The sequence below is a fragment of the Myiozetetes cayanensis genome, unplaced genomic scaffold (genome assembly GCF_022539395.1).
Source record: "Myiozetetes cayanensis isolate MyiCay16 unplaced genomic scaffold, myiCay2020 scf7, whole genome shotgun sequence".
Lineage (NCBI taxonomy): Eukaryota > Metazoa > Chordata > Aves > Passeriformes > Tyrannidae > Myiozetetes > Myiozetetes cayanensis.
The window spans coordinates 52,883,755-52,897,387 of NW_026087964.1; the positions used below are offsets into that span (position 1 = coordinate 52,883,755).

At 42.1% G+C, this 13,633-nt stretch overlaps 1 protein-coding gene across 19 annotated transcripts in view; it reads right to left on the reverse strand.

Annotated features, from left to right (window-relative positions):
- Positions 1 to 13,633, reverse strand: part of ADGRL3 (adhesion G protein-coupled receptor L3) — a 508,900-nt gene that overhangs the window by 36,191 nt on the left and 459,076 nt on the right. For 12 of the 19 annotated variants that reach the window (XM_050337727.1, XM_050337726.1, XM_050337714.1 and 9 more), the window contains 2 exons: positions 4,982 to 5,008; positions 1,508 to 1,676 (listed from right to left, as the gene is read on the reverse strand). In XM_050337727.1, coding sequence (XP_050193684.1) covers positions 1,508 to 1,676; positions 4,982 to 5,008 — 196 coding nt within the window. The remainder of the gene's footprint in view (positions 1 to 1,507; positions 1,677 to 4,981; positions 5,009 to 13,633) is intronic. The other 7 variants (XM_050337721.1, XM_050337715.1, XM_050337712.1 and 4 more) reach the window with 1 other exon arrangement.

The following is a 13,633-nucleotide window of genomic DNA, read 5'->3' on the forward strand; positions in this document are numbered from 1 at the left end:
CTCCTCTGGACTTCCTCCAACTGTACCATGTCCTTCTTAAGCTGGGGATACCAGAACAGAATGCAGTATTGATGGGGTATCACCAGAGCAGAGTAAAGGAGTAGAATCACCTCCTTCAGCCTGCTGGCTAAGCTCCTTTTGATGCAGCCCAGGATTACACTGGCAAACTTGCTGAGGGTGCACTCGGTCCCGCTATGTCACCCACAAAGATGTTGAATGGTATCAGCCCCAGTACCAACCCCTGAGGGACACCACTTGTCACTGGTCTCCACGTGGACAATGAGACATTGACCACAACTCTACGTGCAGCCATCCAGTCAATTCTTCATTCACCAAATAGTCCATCCATCGAAGCCATGCCTCTCCAATTTGGAGACAAGGATGTCATGGGGGACAGTGTCAAACGCTTTGCATAAATCCAGGTGGATGATGTCAGTTGCTCTGCCCCTATGGTTTCTTAGGTCAGATCTCCCTTCTCTGTATAGGAATATGTGATTAACAGAGGAGTAAGACTGGGGCTCTCAGATGGAGAACAGATCTCAACATGGCCCTGTAAGCCATTTTACCAAAAGACACTAGTTACACTGAGAAGCTGGGACCAGTGTATCCATATATAAACTCTTCCCTATGTTTACATTAGTTAAAGAAACTGCCCTTTGAAACTAAGACGTACATAAAAAGTAATCAGCAGAAATGCACAGAATTGGAGAGCTCTGTACTACCACATTTCAGTAGAGAACAAAAAGGTTCTTAAAAATATTTATTACTGATTGTCAGAGGCTGTAAGTCTGATCTACATATACTCACAGAGATTTTTATTATGTTTTTTTTTCCCCACGAATTTACCTAAGTTACTCCACTGTTATCTGGCAAATGTTAATTGGGGCATACTTCAAGTTCCAGCAAGAAGCACTTGCTGTGCTTGCTTTGAGGAAGATTTCCAAAAGCCCACCATCAGCCCCAAGAAATACAAAAGCTAATGAACTGTTACAGAGCACACATCCTTCAGTTCTTAAAAAAGTGGGGGAAGTAGCCCCTATTACATACCATCAACCCATATATTCTGCTACAGAAAGGGGTAATTTCCTGTAGGGACTGCAAATAAGGATGTAAAGCTCCATTTTGCTGTGAGCACTCATCCACAGGAGCACTTTCCTGATGCTCATGGATTCGCTCCCGTCTCACACTGGCATACAGGAAAGGAGAATCTGGCTGACAGGAGGCAAGTCCTGGTACACGCTTGCTATTGCAAAGCCCTGCCTTTCCCTTGCCTCTGACACATGTGTTGCCAGTGCCCTGGCTGCTGAAATTCCACTGCCACATATCTTTATCACCTCATCCCCCCGCATCTTGCTGGTTTCCATTTTAAATACCACCCTTATTAGGTGCACAGAGATAAATCTGCGTGAGACGAAATAAGGGCACACAGATGATGCTATGCTGTGGTTGTTAGGCAACAAAACACCCCGTTACCAGTTCTCTTGCCACTGGGAACCATCTGTCTTACCTTTTTCTGGAGGACACAATGGAAAATGAATATAAACATTCCCTGCAGAGAATTGAATATGGTGAAGAGATACGCCATGATGACTGTGCTTTCATTAATATACATGAGTCCGAATGCCCAGGTCAGTCCTAATAGGCAGAGTAGGGCTATTGCACCTATAACCCAGGACCTGTTAGGAGAAACCAAAAAAAAAAAAAAAAAAAAAAGAAAGGGATTGGTTTTTCGTTTACAAAAAATAATACACATGTCTACAGGCAGGAAGACTTTGTCCCTGTTTTTAGCAAAAGAAAACAGCATATCAAAACAAATCATAAGGAGCTTTGTCTTCAAGCTGGATGCAGTTTACAAATCTTCAAGCTTGAGGAAATATAAGGAGATGGAAGTGTTATGAGCATAAAAATTTATCATAACCAAAGCACAATGTCTCTTTTATTTTTTTAACATGTAAAAGCAGTGTGCATGTAAATGACATGTAGATGTTATTTCTGCAAATGGAAGAAACAAAAATAAACCAAATGAAACAACAACTCTAATTGCCACATTTTTAGTATCCACTGGCTTCATAGGAGTGCCAGTTGGATTAGTTTCTTTACACTTAACACCAAGATACACGTATTGCTGCATTTTAGCTAGTCTCCCATATGCCTGTAAGCCAGATAAACAACTACAAGCAGGTGTGCAAGCCCCACTGCTAGCCAGATCGGCTCTACACAAGGATGTTCTTTGCAATGCTGCTTCACATTTGTTCCATCCTGCGATGAGGGGAACTGTGTATACACGTATAGGCACTCACACACTGCATTTGCTACAACAGTAGCTGCTGCCACACTTCTGTTTGGAGAAAGGAATCCTTCTTCACGTTGGCTGCAAAACTAAGATTATCATTTGCTCCACATCAGGAGGGGAGCGGGAGTAAAGCTGCAGCCACTGCTTGGCCCCAAATGTTTTTCAATCAAATATAAGTAGTGGGCACTTTGCTTGCTTTCTCTCACTAACTTTCTGCTTGGAGAGAAAGAACTTGGGGACATGAACTTGGAGATGAGTGGTGCACGTTAGTTTTTAATGTGTGCTTTCAGGAAAGTTGGAAGCTTTGCTGGGATGTCAGGAGAAGTATTCCATGTTACGCTGCTAAATAATATTTAGTCATCTGCTGAATTAGCCTCTCAGAGACTGATCTTCCAATACCAGGACAAGAGACTGAGCGTGACAAGCAGTATAGGAGCTCAGTCCTGCTACTAGCCATCTCCCTAGTTTCCACATGCTATATTACCAACAATTTTAAAGGAACTGCTGCTGCACAGGAGAGGGGAGTCAACTTTCAGCAGGGAAACAAGCAGCACTGTGAGCATCCACTTGTCCTTTACCTCAAGGCTTTGATTTTCTTCTGTTGTCCCCCAGTATCATTAGGTGCAACATCACAAAAATTAATGCACTGATACCCAGTCTTTACACCCCTTCCTCACCATTTAACCCTTCTGTTCCCAAAGCAGACAAGACTGCAGTCAGCCAGCACCTCTGCTTTCTTGTCTGCCCCAAAGCAGTCTGAAGTGCTGCAGAAGGGCTCGCAGGGACAAAGATCTATCTTATGTTTCCAAGCCACTTCAACCTTGCAGAAATATGGCCTGGATTTGGACATATTTGGACTTCCATCTGCTCAGCAGAGCATGGGGCAAGGGGGAAAAAGATGAAGCAGCAGTAACTTGGGGGGGAAATCAATCCTGCAGAGGTCAGGCAGACAATCTCTGCTGTGGAGATGCCGTGGCAGCTACAACCTTGAATCCTTTTCCTTTTAGCAGGGCTTGTCACAAACAGAAGCGTACCAATGTTGTATTCATGTCTTCTGTTGTTTTTTGTTTTTGGTGGTTTTCTTTTTTACTTTAGGTATTAGAATGAAAATGGAGCATCAAGTCTTCCACTGAAGTTTATAAAATATGTATTATTTAACCACACAACCAGAAGAGCTCCCTAAGGTAATCGCTTATTAAGACAGTTCTTTAAAAATCACTATTATGTATCTAGCAGACCAGAACAGCTTCTCTGAAGCATTTCCAGTGTCAATCCCACTAACAAATATTTAGCACAATGCAAATTGAAAACATACTCTCAACATTGCCTCAGAAAGGTAGCCACTAGATAAAGTTTACAGCATTAGTCGTTTGGGTTATTTTCTCCCTGAGATTCCACCACCAGTGAGAGCATACTATCATCCTAATCACACACACCAATTAAAAAAAATACAAGTACTTTTTTTTAAAGAAAAACCAAATGAGAGGGAAAAGACTTTTTTCCTCTCTCTTCTCATCCCTGATTAAAAGCTTATTGCACTTACAGAGTCTTCTAAAAATTATTTCCTGGATATCAGAAACGTATTGTGCTCTGAAGCAAAGCCAATTCTTGAACCTGATTAAAGAGCCTTTGGCTGCAGAGGTGTGCAGGAATGAAACAGTTATTTAGGGAAAATATGCTACCTTCAGTGATGGAAAGGAATCTGTGGGTTAGAAGACCCCCAACAGTGCAAACTGCACACACTACAGCGTTGTGTTTCAGAAAACAAGACCTGGAGATAAAGAGGGCGTGAAGATTACTATGAATAGCTCCATCCCATATCCTCAGAAAAAAAATGAACCAAGCAATGAAAGAGAAGGTGGGAATGGTGCTGAAAAATGAACACAAAGGACTCTTCACCAGAAGAACAAACTGAAAGTCTACTGCAAAGTTGTTTTGCTTTTATTTCGTGCTACTGCACGTTATTTTCTGGTTGCAGGAGAAAGAGCATGGATGCCCTAAGGTATGTAATTTCTAGGCATTTTTGGCTTTCTTTACAAGGTTGGTGGTTTTTTTGGTGCAGCTCGAGGTTGTTTGTCTTGCTCTTTGTACAGACTTGCTGTTGCTTTTTCATAGTTTTTCTTTTCCATAGTGGAATTTTATTGCAATAAAGAAAAACAGCCATGTTTTGGTGTAATTGAAATCAGCAATTTACAATTAGGGACAATTAGGTACTCCAAAGATTAAGGAGCCACCAATGCACCAATGCACACAGATTTGCCTGCACTATTCCCAGTAACTAGAAAGGGAATCATGGGGAATAGCACCCATGCACCTTTCTGAAAATTTGTTTCTGTATTTATATTACTATAAAGCACTCCCAGTGACAGAGTGCAGTGGACCAGAGGGCTGCTATTGGGATAACAAGTCTGTACTATACAGAATTAACTTAGGAATTTTGACCTTGAATTCAAGTAATGTCCAATTAACGAATAGAAAGCAAATAGGGTGACAACTGGTTGGCAGTACATATGCAGCACATTTACTCTGCACCTTAGCTGTATGCCTGACCATTTTCCTGCACAGTTTGCTCTTCTGCCTCAAAAGCGAATGACAGAAGCTTTAATGATTTTTCAATATTGATCTGACAGCTGGCTCATGAGACCACACTGATAAATGAAATTTATCAGCCATTCAGGTCATTCTTACTTGATGAAGGGTCTGTTATCCTCATAGCTAAAGAATGCGTAGACATAAAGACAAGAACACAAACATTAGAAATATAATGACATAGAGAATATAGTTTACTGCTAGTTCCCCTCCCTTCTCCCACCAGCCAACACCAAAAATAAAGGTGGACCAGCATCAGGTGTGCCTGGAACACACCACCCAGCCTGGTTTGCTTCCCCAGGGAATTGAAACACGACCGAGGTCACTGGCTTCGTGTAGAGAAGCAGGCATTGCTAGCTGTGAGCTGCAGCTGCCCCTCCTGGCTTCCATCACGCAGCTGTCAACTGACTCTGAAATTTCTTTTTTTCATGGCTGTCTCCAGAGAAGACAAGTTTGGAAACTCCAGCACAGCCACCACAGAAGGCTTTCACGTTTCAAGTGGCAAAACTTCACCATGCCTCCAGCACTCTCTGCCTGTGAGGCTGTAGCGTGTTACAGGGATTTCTTTATTGCTGTTTACTTTTTCAAAGCGGAAATCCCAAGTTGCCACGTTATGAGTCAGGCTGCAGCATTCTTTAGGTAATGGCATCAGGATCTTCTAAAGTCCTGGTTGACAGAAAGCATTTTTACTCCCATTTCATGAGGAAGGCCAAAGAAAGGCCTCTCTCTGCCAGGCAAATGTGCAAAGCAGCCTGCTGCAGTGATGAAGAAGCCAAGATGGATCACTCAAAATGAGCTTCTTTCACTGTGAGGACACAAGATTAGTAGCAGCTATTTTCCTAGGGGAGTCTCCCTGACCTTCTGGGACAGGCTGTGCGCATAATTCTGCCTGTGTGGCAGGTGACGTGCAACACGTGGGGAAAGCAGGCTAACTCCCAGGCCTTTTCTCCCCACTGACATGGAGCTCTCGAACCTGAGATCCCTTGCAGAAACCACCATGAGTGCCAGAGATGTAGGATGACTCAGTATGTTCATCTCATTACCCTGGCAACATAGCCAGGGCCAGCCCATCCTGGTGGGACCTCCTTTGGTCAATACTGCTAACCTGCAGCTCTCCTACAATGCAATCAGATGAAGTGAAGACATAAGACAATCTGGAGCTGTCAGCTCAGCCATGTGGGCAGGAGCAGGGTCTGGATTTCTACTGCTGGGTTCACAAGAACTCAGGTTTTATGGCAAAGACTTTATATTGAAAAGTCACCAGCATAGATGAGAAAAATAGGAAGTCAGGGATTTTTTTTTTTATGCTTTTTTTTTTATGCTGCTGTCCCAATCCTCACAAAGTTTTTCAGTAATTCATAATAGCCTTCTTCAAGGCAGCTGAAGGCTCCATTTCATCTTTGTACAGACAAAACGCAAAATTGGTAAACTCAGATTCCCTTTAAGCTTGAGGTTAACACTTCAAAGCAGCTCAGGAGAAAACCATCAAAAAGACCTTGGCAGTTTTTACCCCAATTCCAATGTAGATGTGTTTAGGATCCACTGCCCAAAGCAAACAGGTGGCTAAAGAAGTGATATTTTCAAAGATGCCTAACTTCCAAACAGTTTCATTCTGCGCACCTAGGGCCCATAGAACTTAGTCCCTTATATCCTCATGAAATACAATCCTTTTCATTTTGCCAATTCAAGTGTTGTAAGAAGCTTAACTCTTGTGTTAGCAACAATTTCTGACAAAAGTTACTCCAGAATGTTTTTGGTTTTTTTTTTTTTTTACCCCGGTAAAGTCTGTGAAACCTATCAGTGCTTCAGTAATACTGTGTCATTATCTGCAATACATAAAACCCATCACTTAGACAAGAGAAAAGCCTTCAAAGAGCCTTAGTTCCTAGAAAAATGGAGCTGCTAACTGGAAAACTGAGATTATATTCACTAGTAGTAAAAGCAAATAAAATTTGAAGCAGAAATAACTGGAAAAGCTAGCCTAGCAGATTTTGAGATGCTACATCTAAATGCTTCTCCAGATTTGGATAAGTTTGACCAATACCTGGCAGTAAGGTACTGGACATCCCACTGAATTTAAACTATGTGACTCTGATTCCTCCCTAGTTAATGGGAGACCAGTATCCCACAAAAGGAATTTATCCCCTAGAAGAACAGGTATTTAAGGTAGATGAGGCTTTGCCATTCCCTGATGAAATGTGTTTCTCTACTGACTGCAGAGGAAACCTGAATGACGGCTTAGGTGGGGACTTCACTTTCAAATACCTGAAGGTAAAAAGCTGATCTTTAGTGGCTGCATTATTCATTTAACCTGCAAAATCTTACTTCACCTCCCTTGTGTTTCTCTGCAGCCCAGATGATGGATAGCGGATGGTCTACCAATCCATATAAATACCTAATTCATTTTCTAATCTTAAAAAAGCCCTGACTTTACCTTGGGGCAAAGACTTCTTAAGGTTAATTACACATCATGTAAAACTCTTTCAAAATCTTATTTAAGTTAGATGTCTTTCAATTTCCCAGAGTAACTTCTCCCGCAATGATGAGAAAGGATTGTTCATATTACCTTCCATATTCCTGTGATGTTTCCAGACCAACACTTTTTTTTAAAGTTGCTAAAATTTCCCAATTCAAAGTATTTTCCCATCTCTAAGACAGCAGGAAAAGGCTCATTAAGCACATGGACTCAGAGCTTGGGCCCCAAAATAACTGGCTAGTGAACAAAAATGCCAAAGTGAGTACACAGGACCTTTAGTAGCTGTTAAGGGTGATGAAACCCAAATAAAAATAGATGAATGATGTGCCCCCTCACAAGCATTCAGAAAGACCCATGGAATTCATTTTGATATGGTGCAAATAAAGCAGAGAGACAGACGTTTCCTGCAGGCATGAAGGAGGGAAACACAACATAAAGTGTGCTATTGTGTCTCCCCACTGCCTGCTGGTATAAGGTAGTAGGGATGTTTTGCTTTCTTTTTCTTTTTTTTTTTTTCAGATCTCAAGGATTAGAAAAGATTGATTTATTGAACTGCTGAAGATCTACAGGAAGGAGCTGGAAAGTCCAGCACTCCCCTCATAAAGCAAAAGGGTTCATCGTTAATTAGTGAAGGAGCATCTTCATGGTGAGAAAAATCAATAGCTAGCAATAAAAGAGTGCTTAAAGGATTTTGCCTTCGCGTTTCATGACAAAGTTACCACCTTGATGGCATGAAGCCAAATGGCTTCCTAATCTCCTTCCTTAGGCTGCTAGTGTTCATCACACAGTCATCATTTCCCAGTCTCATTTTCTGGTTCCCACACTGTCTTTGACAGTAGGTGGCCCGTCCCCTGAAGACATCTGTAACCAGCTCAGGGGTCAGTGGGCCTGTCAGCTTCCTTTGCAGGAGAAAACCTTGGCTTTACATGGCTTGGAGATCTGTAAAGTTTGGGGTCCTACCTCCTGGCATAAGTATAATTTTATATATATTTAAAGCCACTTCTACCAGTAGACCTAAATTTTATTCAGACAAATGAGGCCAAACATCCCTTGGCTCCATGTGATGCCCAAGCCGAGGATTTGGGACAACCAATGGCTGTGTTTCTCTGCCAAAGGCAAAGCATCATCCCTTTCCCCTTAACTCACCCAGGGAAGTCACAATCTGCTTTCTGAGATTTGTTCTTAATTATTGCAATTGGAAAGAGCAATTCTGTTAAGCTCATCTCATTTTCTGTAAGTAATTAATTACCCTCAGAATTGCTTACCCTGTTTATTTCCTTCCTCCTAACTTTGCAAAGGCATGGTACGATTATTCAAGCCACACTGATGTGTAACCACATATCTAATTGTTTCCACACTATATGGATTCAGCAAAGCCTTTAGACACATTTGTATTATCCAAATAGCACCAGCAGGGCTTGCTGACAAAGTGCTTAAAATATATGGCCTTTTAAAACAATAATCATGATTTATGGGTTCACAGAAAGACTGTAGGTATTTAATATCTTCCAGGACACTCTCTCAAATCAATAACCACTGATTGATTTTTTTTTTTTAAATTCAGAAAGGACGATACCTGTCAGTGGGAAGATTAGTGCTTTACAATCACCATTCAACATTAACACAGCCATCACAAAACCATAGGTAAACAAGCAAAACCCCAAACCAAATCAATCTGATATTAACCAAACCCTTCTGTGGAAAACTCAGGCAGTAGCAGATTGCAACAAACAAAACCGAATGCTGCCATCAACATCACTGGAGGGAAAAGGGATCCAGACAAAAGCAGTCTCAGATGTTTTTCCAGTAGGGTGTTTGCCACTGATGTGCTCCCAAACTCTGCACTCTGGCAAAATAAAAATGTGCCATATCTTTTCTTGATAGGAAGCTTGTAAATAATTCATTTTGTGCCAACTCTGAGTGATTTTTCTGGGTTTGCTTTAGGCTGCCTGTATGTTTGCTCATGCAGAGATGCAGATGAAGGCCATATAGGAGCAGCAACGTGTTAACCAAGGCACTAGGAAGCATGGTGCTTTCTTACACAGGATCCAGGGAAGTGTGAGACGAGACTTAGCTTGTTCAGCCTGAAGAAAAGGAGATTGAGAGGAGACCTCATGGCAGTTACAACTTCCTCATGCGGGGCAGAGGAGGGGCAGGCATTGATCTCTTCTCTGTGGTGACCGATGACAAGACCTGAGGGAATTGCTGAAGTTGTGTCAGGGGAGGTTTAGGTTGGATATTAGAAAAAGGTTCTTCACCCAGAGGGTGGTTGGGTGCTAAAACAGGATCCCCAGGGAAGTGGTCACAGCACCAAGCCTGACAAAGTTCAAGAAGCATTTGGATGATGTTCTCAGGCACATGGTGTGATTCTTGGGGTGGATAGTACTCTCTCTCAAGGCCATATGAAACATACAAGTCATAGCCTGAGCTCCAGTATGATGAAAATGAGGGAGGTAGTTTCTAATGCCCAGCTCAGTACTCCATGGCTAACATCTAAACTTCTCATAAAGAGAGAAGTTTTCCAGGGAGAGAAAAATTTATTCATCATTTTCCGAAGTGCCCAGATCATTTGTTCATCCTTGTAAAATGCTCCTGTTAAGATTTCTGGTGACAGAGAATGTTCTCTCTGCACATCCCAAGCACTCTTAAAAACACATTTCATTTCTCATCCATGTTTATCCAGACCTAAACACAGGCTCAGGGGCTCTTTTGGTTCCCTAAAATCATATTATCCTTTCCTGGAGCAGGAATCCATGGATGATTCCTCTCCAAAAGGCATCCCCGGAGCTGCTGTGCTCTGAGCCTGCTGTTCCCAGAAGTCAGAGGAGTTCAAAAGTGCTGCACATAGCACAGCTGGTTGGAAGGAGAGATTTTCAACACCCTATTCCTGAACAACCCACTCAGTTCATCTTTCTATTTTGATAGTAGAGCTGTACGAAAACCTTTAAAGAGAGCTCACTCTGTACAGGCACTGCTGTTTTATTTAACATTATAAGTTATAGGTAATGTCTAGTCAGGATTTTGGATCATGTTTAACAGGTTCACTGTGGCTCCTGTAAGCATTTGCGTTCACTAGCTTGTGTTTCAAACCCTTTGCACCTCCATTCCACAGCTCACACTACCCCACACACCTCCTCAAAGCTGCATGGGTGTATGAAACTTCCACTCCCTGCTTGCTGCTCCAAAGAGGGTGCCTCCATGTTGCCAGACCTTCGTCCCTTTCTTCACTGGAAACTGAGAACTCTGAAGACAAAACACTGGACCTTTTGCACTCAGATGCAGTGCTGGTCAAGCTCCCAAGAGGTGGACCCCTTCCTTGTACTGTGTCCTCCCTGTGCAGTCCCAAGCAACCACAAACCCAAAGGTAATGAAGGATTAACGTGCTGCTGCTCTGCAAGTCCAGTCCCCTGGGTGAATGCAATGTAATATTCAATTCCAGACCCTTCAGCATCACAAACTATTCCCAAGTTGCAGCATTTTACGATTAAACAAAAAAGATCTGGAAACCAATAGATGAGCTTAAATCTCAACACAAAAAGTTGAAATAATCTTTTCAGTGTCTCCCTACTTTGTTTTGTTCCTAAAATGACTAGAATAAAGTACAAATTAATCTTCCTTTAGTAAAAGTATACCTGCTACAAATCATTGTTCTGCATTGATAATGTAAGCCCTTCATATCAAAGGAGAAAAAAATCTTGCATTTTCAAAGGTCTAACTCATTCCTCACTGCACCAAACCCAGGATGTTTACTTTTTCTGCATTTCAATCAGCTGAGTAAATAAAACTAGACTGGTAAATCTCTGTTCCTGCCAGCACAATAGTGCTGTGTTAAATCAAGGATTTAATTCAAACATTTCTGCAGATGATTTTTAGAAGTTCTATTTAACCTTTGTTTTCAATTTTCTACCTAACTCAGGATTTTTTTTTTATTTTTTTTATTTTTATGACTTCAGCAAACCCACAGGACTGAAACAACAGGCTAATCTGGGGGCTGGGATTAGTCATGTCTCTTTAAATAAAATACATATGTTGAAGCACGAAAATGAGCAGATAATCACTTACACCCATACAACATATGGGGAGAGCAGGCTATGGCAACGGTTTTAAAACAGACATATTTTCAAAAGGGGCTTCTGAGTTTTGTGCCTGATCCTCCTTGTCCCTCACCTCCCTCAGCCTGGGACAGACTCCCCAAAAGAGTCCAGACTGAGCTTTGCAAGCTTTTATAAAATAATAACCAGGCTTTGGCATTGGCTCCTACTTTTGGCTGTTAGGTTGCACATTCTTAGATTTATTTCTGTAAGCCTTTGAGCAACAGATTCCTATGGAAAAAAAGTACAAAATAAAGGCATACGTTGTGAGCTTTGTTTCAAGTTAGAAACTTGGGAGAACATATACTTTTTTATTTACCCATTAAATCAGGGCTGTGTGCCTTTAGCTGCAGTCCATTTGAAGCTTCCATGGCAGCCAGCAAGCCAAGGAGGGCTCGTTTTTGTCATTTAAGGATTGATTTCTGAAGGCTGTAGTGCAGGACACTGCCACTTCATCCCCATTAATGGTATTTCAGTGTGCCTAAAAACATTATCTCCTGTATGCTTGGAATAAATACATGTTTTTCCAGGGAATTTCATGTTTTGGATATAGTACTTAATCTTTTGTTGCAGAAGATGGGATGGGAGCAGGTTTCCACAAGAGGAAAGAAACTGCAACAGAACTACAGTGATTAATGCCAGGATTAAACTATCTCAAGGTCCCTAATTAATAGTGCTTCTTTAGCAACAAAAAATGCTTCCAGCTAAGACCCTGGGTCTCCCTGTCTGAAAGAAAATTAAATTTCCAGGATGACTTTCAGGTGAGTTTCTACTGCAATGAGCTTTTCAAACAAACACAGGACTACAGCCTGACAGGCTCCTCTTTGAAGAGGCCCCCCCAAGTTGTGCTTTCTAAAGAGCATCCAGGTGGCACAAGCCAAGCTATACCCTGGCTAAAACACTAACACAATAAAATGGGACAAAAAGAGAAACAAACTGACAAAACCCTTTTGCCTCTTGCCTTCTTTCTAGTGGGTCTGCAACTGCACTTGGCAGCTATGGCCGACATGTTGCTCTTCCAAAGTAAACAAAATAAAATCTTGTTGCCACATACTACAGCACAGAAGAATGTCAGGAAGCCTGGTCTGGCTGGGAGAAATGCTAACAAACTCAGCTGCATCCAAGCAGCACTAGGGTAGAGGGGCACTAGGGTGCCTGTGGGAACTTCAAAGGATAAGTTACATCTGTATGGAAGAGGATGGCTTCTGGTCTCTGCTAGAAGAGAGGAGATTTCAGCCTCTCCCCTCCAGCCATTTGGAGATGCCCAGTGTAACTTCAGGTGCAGCAACTGCTTAGCCCCATTGACGAATTCCCTCAATCCACTTGTACGACTTGACTTTTGTTAGCTAAATGCTCTCCCCACCCAATGTTCTGCCAGTTTTCCATGTCAGTAACTAACATGCCCCATACTATGCACAATATGGCAAAGACAAGATCTCTGATTTCACTAGGTAGGGTGAAGAGTACATCTGGATTACCACCAGTGTAGCTCCTCTTTATTTCTTTTTATTAATAACACGATGACTCAAATGAGCAGTGTTTAAGTGGCTGCAGAACAAGCACTGTGCTGCCACACAAAGCAAAGGCATTGGAGGAGAGGGTTCATCTGAAACCCTGTTTTGCACAGAGAACGGGTGTTAAGCATCTGGAAGTATGTGGATGGTTTTGTTGTGCTGCAGCACCTGGCATAGGATGGATGAAAACCTGGTGTGCAAAGACCACAAGCTGCCAAGGTACATGCCTGACCACCTGGAAAGCAGTTGATAGATGGAAAACAGAAGAACCATGCTGGACTACACATTTATAATGTATTTTCCTTTGTCACATAAGGTTTCCTACAAGAATGTGAGTATAAAAAATATTCAGTGTAGTCCTGCTTGTGACAGCCTGAGACATTTTGCACATCTAACATCTTCCCGGCACAATGGAAAAGCATGAAGGAGAGACTTTGAGCCTCTCAACTCCAGAAATCACTCCACATGGCAGCAACCTCCGGTGAAACAGCTTCACAGCTGCTCTAAAGAATTCCAGCTGGTAACACATCCTCATGAGGAGCCATCTGCTAGCAAGAGTGCATCAATACTGCACTGATACGCCCACAGTCTCCACCTCACAGGCTATGAGGCTAGAAATGGCTAGGTGCAAACAGCACAGCAGGCTTTTGCCATCCAAAAAGCTTACGTA